General features: G+C 32.9%; 4 protein-coding genes across 8 annotated transcripts; all 4 read left to right on the top strand.

The window, feature by feature from the left end:
- Positions 1 to 1595: 1595 nt before the first annotated feature.
- On the top strand, positions 1596 to 6309 carry LOC105649799 (Pentatricopeptide repeat (PPR-like) superfamily protein). Of its 4 annotated transcripts, none has more exons than XM_089721479.1 (4): positions 1596 to 1736; positions 2899 to 5385; positions 5597 to 5736; positions 5907 to 6309. In XM_089721479.1, exon 2 carries the CDS (start codon positions 3011 to 3013, stop codon positions 5261 to 5263), a length of 2253 nt encoding a protein of 750 aa, XP_089577605.1. In that variant the 5' UTR covers positions 1596 to 1736; positions 2899 to 3010; the 3' UTR covers positions 5264 to 5385; positions 5597 to 5736; positions 5907 to 6309. The 4 variants fall into 4 exon arrangements, with proteins under 4 accessions (XP_089577605.1, XP_089577602.1, XP_089577604.1 ...); XM_089721476.1 differs by having other exon boundaries at positions 5873 to 6309; XM_089721478.1 differs by having other exon boundaries at positions 5512 to 5736; positions 5873 to 6309.
- Positions 6310 to 7598: 1289 nt separating this feature from the next.
- LOC105649798 (glutathione S-transferase U17) lies at positions 7599 to 8824 on the top strand. Its single transcript, XM_012236586.4, has 2 exons — positions 7599 to 8028; positions 8191 to 8824. The coding sequence occupies exons 1-2, from the start codon at positions 7678 to 7680 to the stop codon at positions 8548 to 8550; spliced, it is 711 nt and encodes a 236-aa protein (XP_012091976.1). The 5' UTR covers positions 7599 to 7677; the 3' UTR covers positions 8551 to 8824.
- Positions 8825 to 9932: 1108 nt separating this feature from the next.
- LOC149496434 (glutathione S-transferase U18-like) lies at positions 9933 to 10998 on the top strand. Its single transcript, XM_089721480.1, has 2 exons — positions 9933 to 10335; positions 10426 to 10998. Exons 1-2 carry the CDS (start codon positions 10015 to 10017, stop codon positions 10795 to 10797), a joined length of 693 nt encoding a protein of 230 aa, XP_089577606.1. The 5' UTR covers positions 9933 to 10014; the 3' UTR covers positions 10798 to 10998.
- A 1735-nt stretch (positions 10999 to 12733) lies between these two features.
- On the top strand, positions 12734 to 17241 carry LOC105649796 (uncharacterized). 2 transcript variants are annotated; one of them, XM_012236583.4, is made up of 14 exons: positions 12738 to 13021; positions 13110 to 13262; positions 13355 to 13453; positions 13750 to 13851; positions 13925 to 14068; positions 14288 to 14382; positions 14477 to 14606; positions 14682 to 14786; positions 15740 to 15846; positions 15933 to 15984; positions 16308 to 16397; positions 16491 to 16575; positions 16650 to 16714; positions 16814 to 17241. In XM_012236583.4, the coding sequence occupies exons 1-14, from the start codon at positions 12929 to 12931 to the stop codon at positions 16898 to 16900; spliced, it is 1407 nt and encodes a 468-aa protein (XP_012091973.1). In that variant the 5' UTR covers positions 12738 to 12928; the 3' UTR covers positions 16901 to 17241. The 2 variants fall into 2 exon arrangements, 1 of the variants encoding a protein (XP_012091973.1); XR_002286193.3 differs by lacking the exon at positions 16814 to 17241 and having other exon boundaries at positions 12734 to 13021; positions 16315 to 16397; positions 16650 to 16715.
- The last annotated feature ends 292 nt before the right edge of the window (positions 17242 to 17533 follow it).

Raw genomic sequence — 17533 nt, 5'->3', positions numbered from 1 at the left:
ATAAAAAAAATTCTTTTAGTTACCACATTTTTCGTTTCTTTTTTTTTTTTAAAAAAAATACAATTTCCTTCACTAGGCCCCAAAACAAGGGTCTCCATTCAATTTTTCTAGTTCAGAATTCTATCGAATTATTAATTTAGAGCACTTTGATGACTGCCAACTCTACTTTAGCCCTCCAAGAAAGACAAAGAATAAGACCAACGAGAAAGGAATTGTAATTTGCACTGGTGATTGCAACAAATTTACACTTTTAGTTGAATTATATATTAGAATCCAAAGCATTGTATATAGCGTAAACTAGTGATAAATGCATATACGGCCAGATAATAAATTCAAATTTGAATCTCCTTTCCCTAATACTCTAAATGGAAAGATAACAATTTAAACTCTTCTTTTTACTAAGAAAAATTGATTTGGTGATTGGTTCCACTTATAACATGTTATTTTGTTATATTTGACCTAGCATATTAATGGATTTTTATTATTTTAAAAATACAATATTGGGTTCCTCAATTTTAAAATTTAGGGCTAAGGATACTTTTGGAGAAAGAGCTTTTATCAATCAATGGTAAGTAAGAAATAGGATTAAGAAACAAAGATTAGAAAACATAAAATGGAGTTTCTTTTTGTTTTATAAGCTATATATTCACCATATGGGCCTAATTCAAATAGTTAATTAATCCAGCCCAACTTTTCTTTTTCTCACTTTGCAGCTTCTTTAGAGGCATCTTATCATCTAAAGGAGGGTTTCATCAGATAGTGGAGACAATCTTTTCCTAATCAATTCAAAAGAACACTTCTGCTAGGACAGCTTATTGTGCTTTTTTATTTGTCAAGGCATCTATTGATATATTAATAAACTCGTTTTTGAGAATTAACACTCTCTGGTAATTTTTGAGGTGATCCTTTAATATAAAAATTGTCACATCGAGATAGTTATTCATTACATAGATTCTGAAATACTTGAGTCGGTCGTAGTCAAAATTCATCGTATTTATATATATATATATATATATATATATATATAATCTCAATTATTTTTCTTCGTTTATATTAATTTTATTCCAGAATTGTATTGGTTTTGTCTTAAAAAAAAATTATTATTTCATTTTAGATTTTAACTTGACAGCCTATTTTTTATGAATTAACTTAAACTATATGAATCATTTTATTAAATTAACTTACATATAAATCCTTTAATGCACGCACTAATGATTGATTTAATTATGATTTGTTTTTTATATTTTCAAGTAAGGTTATTCTCAAATTAATTATACAAATTATTTACTTTACAAATAAGTTTTTTTTAAAAAATTATTTTAACTTCGAGGATATATTTTCTATGTTAGTCTAATACATATGATAATTTTCATCGACCTTTTATATATTTACTTTTCCTTTATAAATCAATTGCTTAATTTAGGATTTTCACATCATAAAAATTTTTAAATAGTTATTTATGATAAATATCAAGGTAAATTTTTTTTAAAAAGAAAAAACAAAGAAGAAGTTAAAATAAATTTAAACAAAAAAGGAAAAAAAGAAATCTCTTAAGCAGCGGAACGAAGTCGTTTCATCTAAGAGTCTAAAAGCCGAAAGCCCAAACTGCAAATACGATAACGTTTAAGTGAAACTCCGACACAGAAGAACTAGGTGAAGAAGCCATTGTTTAGCTTCTCAAATTGCATCGGTTTTGACCGGAGAAGCAAGTACTGATGCCATCGTTTAGCTTGAAGGTATCATTTTTGCCTTCCTTTCACATTCATTGGGTTTCTTTTATTGGTTTCTATTTTGTATTGGGTTTTGCTTTGTCTTGCTTTCATGTTTGGCTCAGCACTATATATATATTGGTTTCTCTGAAGCAAATATAACATCCTAAGTTAAGTTTATATTCAATTATTAATAAAACTATCATGTACTAAATGGTGGAGGTACGGGCTCCCTCATATTAACAATGCTTGTTTCTCTCCCTTGGATCCTGAACTTTGCTTAAGAGGTGTTTGATGGAATGTCTCTTAGAAATTTATTTCATTGATTATGGAATTGAGAATTATTTGTAGTAGCTATAGCAAATTATACTAATGAAAAATTCAACTTATTGATGTGGTTATTCAAATGACAGCCTGGTTTATGTTAGCATTTGTCAGCTCATTGCACTTTTATGAATGCTGTATAATTTTTTAAGATTATCTTCAAGAACCTTTTACACTTGAAAAGAAAAAATAATTGTGAAAATGCTTAGTTAACGATTTTGGTAGTTGTTTTTCTTTATTTCTTGGTTCTAAGCTAAGCAAATGCGGTACATTGATGCTAAAGGGGTCAGAATGTTTGGCTTGCCACTTATGGTGGCATGGATATGGGACTCATCCATCCTTGACCTGTTTTCATTTGTGAAAAATATGTTAAATAGTAACAAATTTTCTTTTGTCTGTTTTTTTTTTTTTTTCTTTTGGCACATGTTGGGCTGCATGTTTTTTTTTTTGTTAATTGAATAATTTTTTTTTATTGATATATGACTAGTTCATTACTATAGACAAATGATGATGCTAATTAAGTAATTATTGATTTATGACTTCACTGTCTTTTTGATTAAATAATTGCATAAATGTACACTTGAATCTGATAGTATGATAAATTTATTTATTTATTTATTTATTTATTTTTTTTTTACTTTTAGTAAAGTTTGTTGAAACTTGGGATTATATTAACCTGCCTCTATCATGTGTATTGATTTAAGAATGACATCAAAAAAGAAAGCGCTAACTACTACAGAAATATTTTTCTGCCAAATTGCTTTGAAACTGTTCTACTGTTTTAGTGGCAATATAATACATTTGTACACTTTAGTATCCTACATTATGAAAGTGTTGCTAGTGCACTAAAATTTTGGAATTACAGTACTTTGTAGGTAATGGACTGATGATGCATCTTTGTTCTTCCACATAAAGAGGAGCCACTGCATCGTTACACAAATTCCTAAATTTCTTTATTATGGGTGGCTCTCCTAGACATGAAGAGGTGTGTCGTTCTTTACTCTAGGCTTTATTTACGACTTTTCTCTCAGCATCCCTTTATTGGCATTCCTCCACATGGTTTGCAGTTATTTGTTAGAAGATCTTTGAGCCAAAGTCTCTCTTCCTCAAGGTCAACCAATACTAGACCTTTTCCTGATTATTCTCCCAAAAAGCCCACCATTAAAGAATCTGAACTTGTCCATCAAATCTCAAATACAATAAAGTTACGCCGCTCTGAGCCCCTTGGCCGCATTCTTAAGCCTTATAAATCCAAGTTTAGGTCTGATCACCTAATTTGGGTTCTTATGAACATCAGGAATGATTATGAGTTGGTTTTAGATTTCTTTCATTGGGCATGCCTACATAGAGACCTAAACCTTGAATCTCGTTGCACTGTTGTTCATATTGCTGTGGCTGCAAAAGATCTTAAAATGGCCCATGGACTTATTTATGATTTTTGGGCAAAACCAAATTTGGATATCAATCATTCATTCAATCAATTTGTTGAGCGGCTGATATACACTTATAAGGACTGGGGTTCAGATCCCAATGTATTTGATGTTTTCTTTCAAGTGCTTGTTGAAGCTGGAATGCTGAATGAAGCAAGAAAGTTTTTTGAAAAATTGTTCAATTATGGGGTAATTATTTCTGTTGATTCCTGTAATTTATATCTTACCCGCCTGTCAAGCAACTCTGATATGCTTGGGATGGCAATAAAAGTTTTTAGTGAATTTCCTCAAGTTGGTGTTTGTTGGAACACCACATCATACAACATTATTATGAATTCCCTCCTCCAATTGGGGAAAATAAAAGAGGCCCATCATATACTTGTGAGAATGGAAAATAAAGGCTGTATACCTGATGTGGTAAGTTATAGCACTATAATCAATGGGTATTGTCAAGTTGGTGAACTACAAAAGGTGCTATGGCTTATAAATGAAATGCAAATGAAGGGATTGAAGCCAAACTCATACACCTACAACAGCATAATCCTTGTTCTCTGCAGAAGTGGTAGAGTTGTTGAAGGTGAGAAAATCTTGAGGGAGATGATGAACCAGGGAGTTTTTCTGGATAATGTGATATATACAACTCTGGTTGACGGTTTCTGCAAATTGGGGAATACTCAAGCTGCGTATAAGTTGTTTGATGAAATGGAGTCTCGGAAAATTGCTCCTGATTTTATATCATATACTGCTCTTTTATGTGGGCTTTCTCAAAGTGGAAAGTTTGAAGAAGCAGAAAAACTCTTCAGTGAAATGCTTTGCAATGGATTGGAGCCAGATGAGGTTACATATACAGCACTTATTGATGGTTATTGCAAATCAGGAGAGATGAAAAAGGCATTTTCCCTTCACAATCAGATGGTCCAAAATGGGCTTACCCCAAATGTTGTCACATACACTGCACTGGCTGATGGCCTCTGTAAGTGTGGAGAACTAGATACAGCAAATGAACTTCTTCATGAGATGTGCAGAAAGGGCCTTCAGTTGAATATCTGCACCTACAACTCAATTGTTAATGGCCTTTGCAAACAAGGTAATATATTGCAGGCAGTAAAGCTGATGGAAGAGATGCAGGAGGCAGGAATGCATCCTGATACCATCACTTACACCACATTGATGGATGCTTATTGCAAGACTGGGGAGATGGTCAAGGCTCATGAGCTTTTGCGTGAGATGCTTGATAAAGGGCTTCGACCTACAGTTGTTACATTCAATGTGCTCATGAATGGTTTTTGTATGTCAGGAATGCTGGAAGATGGTGAGATGCTACTAAAATGGATGTTGGAGAAAGGCATAATGCCAAATGCCACCACCTATAATTCTCTTATGAAGCAGTACTGTATTAAAAATAATATGCGATGCACAACTGAGATGTACAGGGGGATGTGTACTCAAGGAGTGATCCCCAATAGCAACACCTATAACATTTTAATAAAAGGGCACTGTAAAGCAAGGAACATGAAAGAGGCATGGTTTTTATACAAAGAAATGGCAGAGAAGGGATTTAATCTAACAGCTAGTTCCTACAATGCTCTGATCAAAGGTTTTTTCAAGAGGAAGAAACTTTTGGAGGCAAGAGAACTATTTGAAGAGATGAGAAGAAGAGGGTTGGTTGTTGAGGCAGAAGTATACAATATTTTTCTCGATATAAACTATGAAGAGGGGAACATCGAAACCACCCTTGAGCTTTGTGATGAAGCAATAGAGAAGTGTCTGGTGGAAAAAGCCAGGAATGGAAAACAATAGTCGTGTTTTTTTTCTTTACAGGATTTAGAAGTAATTATGGGAAGAACTGACGAATTTGGCTCAGTTTTAGGCTGGCATGGAAGGATCAAAAGTTATTTGCACTGAACATTTTGAGGATCATGGTAAGGCTTGCCTTCGGACTTCTTGTCTTTTATCTGCTTTAGCAAGAAGATTTTTCTCATAGTTTCATAGCACACTTGCTGTGCTAGCCAACAATTTAATTTTTCTTTACCAAGTTGAATGATCAGATCTGCCTGGTGGGAAGGATTAGATGCAAAGCAGTCGATATTTTCAAGCTGTTCTTTTCTGGCTACTGACCCTGTTACTACACAGGTGGGCCAACATTCATGTGATGTCCTGCTAAGGCATTCCAGATAGACCATTAGGGCAGATGAGGCTGAATCACAATGGGATATGACTACCATATGCAGTTCAATTTCTAAAATGTTGGTAGTCAAAATCAAATGATAAAGGTATAACAATCTTAACCCTGCTTCTGCATTAATTTTTATTTTGGTACTTCTGTGCAGTAATCTTTATTCGAAGGCAATGCTTTGACATTTTATATCAGCCTTCTCCTCAATCACGACTTAATTTGAATGGATGCAGCATTTTAGGTGGTAACTGTTTAAATTTGTGTCAGAGTTGGAATTTGAGGTTGAGATGGATGAAGTTACAACTCAGACGCCCAACATGGAACCTAACCGAAGAAAACCAAACGCATTACGGAAAGGAAAAATGGCTTCGCAGATAGTCAAAGATTCATCTTTCAAGTGAAAACAAATGGTTTTCTAGGAACTGGAGTCCATTGATGGTGTTGAAGCTGCCTTACGCAACTGTGACCTCTGATTTAAAACGTTTGAAATCAAATATTACAGAGCAGCTACACATTTGGGACACTTATGATTTGGGTTTGATTAACTTAAGCTAAATCTCTATTAAAAAGATGGCCACAGATTATTCTCTTATGAGTACTTCTACGCATATATCAGCTTGAAAACCTGATTACTACATTTCTCGTAATGGTATATTGAATTTTCTCGACAGCCTGCATATAATCATTGAAATTCCATCATTTTGAACTTGTCTTTGTGATTTCGATCTTTTTTTTTTTTTTTTTTTTTCCAAAAGAAAACGGCACTTCTGCTCAGAAATGCAGTTTCAAATATTTCTAGAAATTTTGTTGCTCCCGTTCGACCATTTGTATCTATATGCATTTCTGATTTTTTGAACTAATATTTTTCATAGAATTTGTTTCTCTAATCTCCTAGCTTAACGCATCCAGAATTTCACTTTCATTGAAAATTGAATTCAGTCTAAAATCTAAATAGACGCGTAATTGCAATAATCAAATAAGGATCAAAGATTTTTTTTTTATATCTTTCTATAGTTATTATTAAAACCGAACATCAGTGGTCTAGTGGTAGGTAGAATAGTACTCTGCCACGGTACACACCCGGTGGTGCATGTGGAAAGTTTTCCCCAAACCTTTTTCAGTTTGCATGAGTCCATTAATATGTTGACGCATGGTAACTTAATTTTCTCTCTTTCATCTGTATTAAGTATAGATGGTTAATTATCCGTTAAAGAAGGATATAAACACACTTCAATTTTTAAATTTCGGTTATTTAACTTCACCCCAAAATCAACTTTTTAGCAGGTTACATTTGAATTAAAGTACAATAATTGAATTTTCAAATTGACTAGCAGGTTATATATGCACACAACAATGCATAGTTAGTTTACCGGTAAGTTCATATACAATAAAAGAAGGATATAAACACACTTCAATTTTTAAATTTCGGTTATTTAACTTCACTCCAAAATCAACCTTTTAGTAGGTTACATTTAAATTAAAGTACAATAATTGAATTTTCAAATTGACTAGAAGGTTACATTTGCACGCAACGAGGCATAGTTAGTTTATTGGTAAATTCATATACAATAGATTCATGTTCGAATTTTTTCTCCCTCGATACATAGAAAAAAACTATTTATGCGGATTAATTAGAGTTATAATATTGCTCTCAAATGAATAATAAATCTGCAGTAAATGCTTTGACACTCCATGAGAGTGAAAAAACGGTACTTTATTTATTATCATTTACAATTTGTTCATATGGTTAATCAATAGACATGAAAAAGATAAAGCTGTTTTTTTTTTGGTTAATGTTGTAAACGGGCGTGGCATAATGTCTGCCTCTAGTATCCCATCACCTATCTTTCACACACCTCACCTAACCTTTTAAATTAATATTCAAATTTTCAAATCCACAACTACCACTCTTAATTTCAAAATTTCGGTTATTTAACTTCACCCCAAAAGCAATCTTTTCTGCTTAATCCTCTGCATGACGTGACCCTAGTTAATACTCTGGGTGTCTCCACGTCTCCTATATAATAAAGTGCCGTAGATGCTTGTGGTTACAGTCAAACCATCCATGGCTGAGAGCAGTGAACTCATCAAGCTTATAGGAGCATGGGCAAGCCCATATGTTATGAGGGCAAGAATAGCTCTTAACCTCAAATCTCTTGATTATGAGTTTCTTCAGGAAACTTTTGGATCAAAAAGCCAACTTCTTCTTCAATCTAATCCTGTCTACAAGAAAATCCCAGTTCTCATTCATAATGACAAACCCATTTGTGAGTCCCTTATTATCGTTGAGTACATTGATGAGGTCTGGTCTTCTGGTCCTCCTATTCTTCCCTCTCTTCCATATGATCGTGCCATTGCAAGATTTTGGGCTGCATACCTAGACGATAAGGTATAGTGCGTTCCTTACCTACATTTTCAATAAAATGTTTTTCTCAATATATAATGTCAAACACTCAATCCTACAATTGGCTTTCATTTTACAGAATTAAACTTTGTTTAATTTATATAGAGAAGAAGTTCTAATATGGGTGCAAGTCTATAATATATGCAGTGGTTCCCAAATTTGAGAATGCTTAGGGCTGCTGCAGGAGAGGCAAGAAACGAGGCTACAAGGCAACTTGCAGAAGGGCTTCTACTGCTAGAGGATGCATTTGTCAAGTGCAGCAAAGGAAAGGCTTTGTTTGGAGGAGATGAAATAGGATACCTTGACATAGCATTTGGTTCGTTTTTGGGTTGGTTGAGAGCAACAGAAAAAATGAATGAAGTGAAGCTGCTTGATGAAGCAAAGACACCTGGTCTTGCTAAATGGGCAGAGAGCTTCTCTTCTCATGCTGCTGTGAAAGGTCTTATTCCAGACACTGATAAGCTTATTGAGTTTGCAAAAATGATTGCAGCCAAAATGAGATCTTAGTTAAAGAAATTTGAGGTAACAAATAAATAAATAGTTAAGTAGAAACCCTATGTCTTTCCCCTTTCTTTTGTTGTCCAAGCATAAGCTTCTTGTTCTCAGTTTGATACCAACTGTATGCTCTTGGTGAATATTCTGATTCCCGCTCTGTTGTTTTCTTTTCACTTCTCTGTAATTCATTCTGTGTTTCTTTTGCGCTTGGACTTGTCATTTTTACAGTTTAGTTTTTGTTTGTCGGTTCACAAAAACTTGTAATCGTAAAGCTTCTTCCTTTGCATTCGGACTGTTATTTTAATAATGCATTGAGCAATAAATTCCCTGACCTACAGATTTCCTCTAAAACTAAAAACTGGTTTTGACTTATTTACCAAAAAAAAAAAAAAAAAAAAAAAAAAAAAAAACTGTTTTTGATTTAGCATAGGCTTAATTATCAAATAAATCATAAATTTTTAGCCTTTTCTTATTCTTAACCAATTATTTTATTTTAATAATTAAGCATATGGACTTCTATAATTATATATATTTTTTTAAATCACTTATATCTGGACTCTATTACTACGAATGGATCACCGTTAAAGCTCTTCATCATCCCTCCATGCAAGTGTGTTTGGTGGCGATCGAATTCAAGTTTTTCTCATCTGCATTGGCAACTGAGCCACAACACAGTAGGTTATAATTATATTATTTTTAGCTCTTGATCGTGTGAGTGAAATTAGTGACTAAAATATAATTTTCTTTTGAATAACTAAAATATAATTGTTATTAAATAAAGCAATATAATTATAATTTTCATAGCAAAATTTGGAAATACGACTTTTACTCATGTTCAAGAGAAAAAATAGATTTTCAAACCATTGAAAATATAAAAGATAAGTTAAATTGGAAGATGAAAATGTGACTTTAAGAAAATCTCTTTTTTTTTTTTTTTTACTTTTTATTATATAAAAGAAAATAAAATTACCTAAAATAATTTAATAGCAAGTTGATTAGGACTTTTACTAATTTTACAATAAAAATTTAGTGACACTCAATTTTTATATTTGAATTTGTAAGATCCTATCCACGAACGCCATAAAATTATATTTATTACCATAATTTATATTAAAAGATATACAAGATATGACATGGATTGAACACTTTAATAATTAAAAGTTTCATTTTTTTATTGAAGAAAATTAAATGTTTCATAAATTTATGTTTAATAAATACAATTTTATGAATTAAAGAAATTGTAAATATAATTTTACAAATTGAAAATTTTAATTAATTAACCTTAAAGTTGAGGGAAGAGTAAATTATTTTTGCGAAGTTGCATGTCAATTTATGTACTCTACAGGCCAACGCACCCCGTCCCATTACACGTTTCACACCGAACACCTAACCCCTTTTCACCTAATGGTCCTTTCTGTCTTTCCTTCCGTCCCATATTAAGGGTGGAAGAAGAAAGTACCAAAAGATATTGCAACCATGGCTAAAAGCAGTGAACTAAAGCTTCTAGGATCATGGGCAAGCCCATATGTTATGAGGGCAAGAGTCGCTCTTAACCTCAAATCTCTTGATTATGAGTTTCTTCAGGAAAATTTGGGATCAAAAAGCCAACTTCTTCTTCAATCAAATCCTGTCCACAAAAAAATCCCAGTTCTCATTCATAATGGCAAACCCATTTGTGAGTCTCTTATTATTGTTGAGTACATTGATGAGGTTTGGTCTTCTGGTCCTCCTATTCTTCCCTCGCTTCCTTATGACCGTGCTATTGCAAGATTTTGGGCTGCATATGTTGGTGACAAGGTATCTTTATGAACTCTTCATTTGAATTAATTAAATCAATTGGTTTCTAGAAAGGATTTTGTAATTGATAGAATTCTATACTACATGCAGTGGTTCCCAAACTTGAAACTACTATCAACTTCTCAAGGAGAGGCAAGAGATGAAGTGATGGGGAAAATAGTAGAAGGGATTGTGCTATTGGAAGATGCATTTCAGAAGTGTAGCAAAGGGAAAGCTTTTTTTGGAGGAGATGAAATTGGGTATCTTGACATTGCATTTGGCTCCCATTTGGGTTGGTTGAGAGCAACAGAAAAGATGAGTGATGTCAAATTTCTTGATGAAAGAAAGATTCCTGGTCTTGTCAAATGGGCAGAGACCTTCTCCTCTCATCCTGCTGTCAAGGATGTCATGCCACTCACTGATAAGCTTGTTGAGTATGGAAAATCTCTTGTTGCCAAATTTAGAGCTGCTAATGCTAAATGACTATATTTGCATGTGGAAAGTGGAAAATACCCTTACTACTTGTTGCCTCTTATCCCAATCAAATAAATTTTAGTTCCTAGTAACTAAATTTTGAAAATCGCTTATTAGATGCAGTTTATTAATTCACCCATGAGAAAAAACAAAAGTATTTGTAACCATTTATTGGGAAAGAATAAAATAAAATGACGATGATTTTTAAAATATTTCTATTGTGATTGATTTGATTCATGGATAGATTCGAATTTATATATTTTTTTTTTTTGAGCATTGGGAAGGGTATTTGAACTCGGATCTATAGCCGAAATTGCTATACAAATTTTATTCATTTTGGCAAATTTTATTATTTTGGGAATAAATAAAAATATTACTAGTTACTTTATTTCCATCAAATATTATCAAATAAGACCTTCATAAAAAATGCTCTTTTAATGTATCAATTTAATATAGCAAGACAATAAAATTAAACCGGAACACACTTATCAAAATTAACTATCAAATATTACAAATATAATTCAAATCCAGTAGAATAAAAATGGAACTTAGAACCTCTTCCAACGAATTAATTATTACACAACAGATTGAATTCCTACTAGAATAAACATGTTTAGGCGAAATATTATTCTTGAAATGGATGAATGTATTTATTCTTTTTGTGAGAGTGATGTGGAAAATATAGATCATGTATTGTTCAAAGATATGGGATAGTCTTTTAAATTGGTGGTGTGTTGTATCTATTCTCCCAAAAACGGTGATAGCTTTGGGTTGACAACGGAGTGAAATTATCCAATTTAAAAGCTTTTATGAAAGCTTGGAATGTAATTTTTTTACATAGCTTTATGGACGATTTGGTTGACTCGTAATAGATTGATTTTTTCAAATAAGAGACAGCCGCTACATCATATTATTGACTTGATAAAATTCAAAACTTTCGAGTTGATCAACGCAAAGTATTCCTCTTTTTCTCTTAATTTCAGTGATTGGTGCTTGTTCCCTTTATTAGCTTGTAACAACATATTGAATTTTAGTAGGACTGCTCGTAGAATTGGGCATATTGATTGGGAAAATCTTCCAACAGGTTCGATTAAATTCAATATAAAATAATGCAGTAAGAGGTAAGCCGAGCCCTGCCGGTAGAGGGGAATATTGTGAGAAAGGGATAGTATTTTGCGTCTTTTTTAAGTCTGTTGGCATTTTAGATTCTAATAAAGTCGAATTGTTAGCCATTTTTAATGTATTTCAAATTTTTCGAAATACAGATTACAAATTAAAAAGTTTGATTATTGAATCAAATTCAAGAAATGTTTTGTGTTGGATTCTTAAAAAGCATAAATGCTCATGGAAGTAGTGGAAAAGTTTTAATAAGTTTTGATTCGACCAGTGCTCAAATAAGTAATACTGAGTTCATAAATTTTAGTAAAACTAACAATCATTTTGCAGATTGCTTAACAAAAAAAGGTGTTGAGGCTGAGGTTTTTTTTTTTTTTTTTTTAGCTTGGATATAATAAATAACAATTATAGTGTTTTGATAAGGTTTTCTCACTTATCAAATCAAATGTTGTTTTGGGTGTATAAGGGAAACATGTTGACTCGGGTTTAGTGTCTTGAATTTTGATAAGTTTTTCCTTATTTTATAATTTAATAAAATAAAATATGAACGGCCGATAAAAAAAAAAAAAGTATCATACACAACATTTTCATCTTGATTTAAATGAATTTCATCAAATTTTATGAAATTTATTTGCAAATTTGAATTTTTATTTTTATTTAATTTTTTAAGCAAATTTTGTTTATATAAATTTATTTTAATTTAATATATTAATCAAATTTAATAGTGATGAGTATAATTATTAATTACTGGATGTTATTCCTGTAACTATAAGATACCATTTCACAAGTATAACGAATCGAAGCCCATATAATTGAAAGCGCAGTCCATAAGGTTCGTACTAGAAATAATGACAGGATAATAAGCTAACCGACGTTGGTGTTTCCTCCGACACACTGCCAGTCTGCCACGTTTTCATGTCCGTATTCTCATTCTTCACTATCACTCAGATTTTATTGACAATCGCGACTCCAAAATCCATTACTTGAAAGAAATAGAAAGAAACTCTAAAAAGAGTCAACAAAAATGGAGGGTGGTCTGAAATTTGACAGATGGGGATACCAAGTCAAAACTATTTCTGATTCCTGTATCTCTGCCATCAACTCTTATTATCAGCAGGTCTCTCTCTTTTTCATTTTCATTGAGCTTTGTGGCTTTGTTGCTGCAATTTTTTTATCTGGGTTTAGATTCTATTTGTTTAATGAAGGTGCTAAGCTATGGGAGAGAGAGACGTGTGATTTTGGAAGCGCCTCTTCATGACCAAGATTGTGCATTAGCCAATGTTTTAGCTGCTCATTTCCTTTGCTCTTCTGATTCTTCTAAAGCTTCTTTGCATATCCAGGCTGCAAAGTCTCGACTTGTAAGTTTTTAGCTTTTCTTTTTTTTTTTCCTTAAAATTTCTCACAAAAAAAAAAAAAAATCTTTACCGGAGTTGTCTCTGTTTCTAAACAGGAGCAAGCGACCTCGTATGAGAAAGCGGTTTTTGATGCGATTATGTCTTTGATTTCTGAGAACAGAGACGATGATTTTGCTCTTGAACGTCATGCTAAGGTCAACGGTTTTTTAATTGATTTTATACGGGTTTTTTCTTTGCATTTGTTCTGGTAGTCTTTAATTAATTGATTAATTAATTTTTCAATGTTTTTAGTGGTTTTCATTTCATTGCACACTCTAGCAATGGGATTTTACTGCTTATTTTCCTTTTATTGGATATGTTGATTCTATAGAGTTTTAAGGACTCCTGCTACCCTGCATATTCCCCCATTTTACTAAGTGAAGAAAATTTCAAGTGTTTGATTTGAATGAATTATGGGAAAATATATTTGATGCATGTTGTGTATTTGCAGCTATTGAATGAATACCCAAAAGATTTGGTTTCTTTAAAAAGGGCTCAAGTGCTATGTTTCTACATGGGTAGACCTGACCTCTCTCTAGGCCTTGTCCAACAGGTTTATTCCTCTCTAGGGAATTTAAGTTTATTTTATTATTAATTGGATTTAGTAAGAGTTTAGTTTTTAATAGGTTCTACCCAAAAATGAACAAGAAGAATATATATATGGCATGCTTGCTTTTTCATTACTAGAAACGGGTCAAATGGCTGATGCTGAGAGAGCTGCAAGAAAGGGATATGAGATCAACAAACTGGATTACTGGGCTCAACATGCTGTAAGTACTCTTTGTTCTAATATATTTTGATAAATCCTCTACATTTCTCAGTCTTGTCTTTTTTTTAATGGAAAAGTTCTAAATAATAATCTTCTTGTAAGAGGTAGATCACGATTCCTAGCAAGATTTCAGGTTTGCTGAACTTAATGCTGTATAGATCCAATTTGTAGCAGGGAGCTATAATTTCTAAAAAGTTCATTGATGTTGATTCTTTTGCAGTTGTGCCATGTTCTTCAGTACAAGTGTCATCTCAAAGAAGCAGTAGAGTTCATGGAAGAATGCTCATCTTCATGGAGTCCTTGTTCATCATTTATGTATGTGCAAGAAAGTTATTTAAATTAGATGTCATTATGGATTTATTAGTCACTTTATTTGAGCCTTGAATGGTTCAATTGTTGTTGTCTACAGGGTGACACATAATTGGTGGCATGTAGCTCTTTGTTACTTGGAAGGTCATTCTTCAATGCAAAAAGTATTAGGAATTTATGACCATCATATCTGGAAGGAGTTAGAAAGAGATGATGCCACTTCTGCAGAGGTATAATACTTTGTAAATCTATTCAAGATTAATCAGATTTTTGCATTATATGGTTTAACATTCGTGTACATTCAGGTGTACTTGAATGCCCTGGGTTTGTTGTTGCGTGTGTATGTGCGGGATGAACTTGATGCCTTTGAGGATCGTCTGAAGGTTTTAGCAGAGAGAGTAAAAGATGAAGTAAGTTATAACCCACCATGTTAAGTGTAAACTTAAAAATGTAATTAAGCTATTAGTAATTGTCGATGCCTAATTTAATTGAATCCATTCTTGTTTAGTGAATATATAGGTTGTTTTGGGGGAACAGTTTGCAAAACATATTTGGATAAGGATTTCTACTAGGCTGTACTTGGGTGGTCAAAACATTATGAGATTTTATGCAATTGGCTTTATTTTGATGTTGGTTCCATTTTGAGTTCCTTGTTAGTTTGCTATGGACATCGAAAAAAGAGTTGGATTTTGGTTTCTGGTGATCTTGAATTGTGTTTGATAATGTTAGAACAAGAACATATTTGGATTTCCATGATTAATTGAAACTGCAAACTTATTTCTCTTTGATGCTTGTAGATTTGTTACTTTAACTAGGAAACCGAAGCAGAATATAACCTCAATTTTAACAGGATTGCAAAGGAAAGTTTGGTAATGTAAATTTGTCTGGATAGCTTCACTTAATTGTTTTTGATGTGGCTTGATTATGATGCTCCCGTTAGTTTATTCAGGCTTAAAGAAGCTTGGCAAAGAGTTTTGCTGTTTCTTTTCTGTGTTGGGATGTAGACACCAATTCCTCCTCGATTGTATTTCACCTACCTATGCTTTTTACTTTCAGATATTTTGTTTTGGTCATTTCCCTTAATAGACCATAGCTTTCAAAATCTGTACTGTCAAGTACGCACCTAGTAGACAAGGAAGCACACATTGAGCAAAAATCACTTTTAAGATCACCACGTATAATATTTAAAGTCAAAGACTCGAATCAAATAACTAGTTTCCTATGTGATTTTGTATCGGACAGAGATGCATTTACCTTGTTTCATGAGCATTAATGTCATTACGTTGCTGATGCATTGCTATTTCCATATCTTGATGCCAATCTCTAATCGTTCTGTGATTTTTCTTCATGCACTAATTCTTAGGCAAACTGGTATTTGGAATGGAACCTTGATGTGTTGATATTATGGGCCTTAGCTAAAACCAGTGAACTGTCAAAAGCAGAAGACTTACTCAAGGGCTTGAAATCCAGGTAAACCCCTCTTCTCTTGTTTTAACATTTAAGTCTACATTCCAGCATTTAATTTATTGCAACTTTATTATCTTTTCCTTTTGTAGAATTTCTAAGATGAACAAGAAGAAGCAAGAAATAATGCAGAGAGGAATTCTGGTTTGTTCTGATTGCTGCTTCCTTTCCCATTTTGTTCACTGCTTTTTAGCATTTTCAAGTCAAATTGTTGATAGCTTAGATTTAGATGCTACTCAGTCACATTACACAGATGACTGAACCCTTGTTGTAGGCAGGCATGGCATCAACTAATTTTTGAACTTCACATTGTAGTAGCTCTAACATTCATGCTGCTTCCATCAGAAATTATATTACGGTTTGATTATTCGATTTTATGTTAGCTTGGATCTACTGCCATCATTTTCTTTTCTTATTTGTAAAATGTCCATTGCTTTTTGGCATATGATAATCATTCTCTTTTTCAGCTAGCAGAAGCCCTATATGAGTATGGGAGGGGTAATGACAAAGAAGCATTGGAAGTACTTGGTCCCGATTTTGATGCCTATAATTGCAAGGTATTATATTGTCAAGTTAATTCTTCTACAACTAGCTACATTTGCATGGTTTTGTACTAGAGACTGAAGATGTGAATTCTTACTTTACACTAGATGATTGGAGCGTCGGATGAGCAACTTGAGGTATTTAACGAAGTCTGGTACAATATGTTGCTGAATACTGGACAAGCTCCAAAGGGTATGATATGGTGTTTTCTACTTCCACAATTAAATTTCAGTTGCTTTGATCTGACTTTCTTGCATGCAATGTAGCAATTGAGGTAATTGAGAAACAAATCAAGAAGAGAGGAGGAGCCCCATTCATGTGGCGCCTACTGGTACAGCTTCACCTTGTATATCTTGGGGTTTAGCAACACAAATTTACATAAATGATGCATACTTGATGTTGAATTCAATTTGCAACTTCTTTGATTCAGGAAAAAGGCTATGCAATGACTGGTAGGCAGGAAGCTCAAGTTGCTAGAAAGAAGGCCGAGGCATTAGAATCTGCATACTTCACTTAGAAATGCAGCTGCATCTAATTAATCAAATATTTCTGGCTTTAGTACTTGAAAAAAGGTGGAATCGTCTTTGGCCTGAACGATATGATCTACTGCATTTTGTAAAAACTGTGTACTTTACATTTTTAACTCGCAATGTAAATGTTAATTGAACAAAAATATGTACTGATGTTCAAACTAGGGATGGTGTATTGGTGTTGTGTTTTATCAGTTGCTTAACAATAGAGACAAGACAAACTTCTAGGTCTTTTATTTTCCATTAGTGTACATTGACATTTCTTGTATGGCAATTTCGCATCAATTATTGGAAAAGAAGACAGATCAAGGAAGTCAATCCAATTAAAGATTCTTACTTGCAATCTGTATAAAGACAAAGACAGAAGAGTAAAGGGAAAGTGCAAGCCATGAATGCATCTGTCAAAGCAGAGTAAAGGCAGAGTTTAAAATGGTGCAATAAAAATTCACTTTCCTTAATGATCTTATTATGAGTATTTTGTGGACATTAATACGGTAATAATTGGCAATATTTCTCAATTATAGCTAAGATAGGTCCAAATGATTTATTCTGATACTCAGTATTTTAAGAATAATAAATTATATTTTTTAATATTATTTTTATTTATATTAAGATATAAT

This window comes from Jatropha curcas, chromosome 5 (assembly GCF_041381405.1).
Source record: "Jatropha curcas cultivar XTBG-Jc1 chromosome 5, XTBG_Jcur_1.0, whole genome shotgun sequence".
Taxonomy (NCBI): Eukaryota; Viridiplantae; Streptophyta; class Magnoliopsida; order Malpighiales; family Euphorbiaceae; genus Jatropha; species Jatropha curcas.
This window is presented reverse-complemented; position numbering and strand designations above follow the sequence as displayed.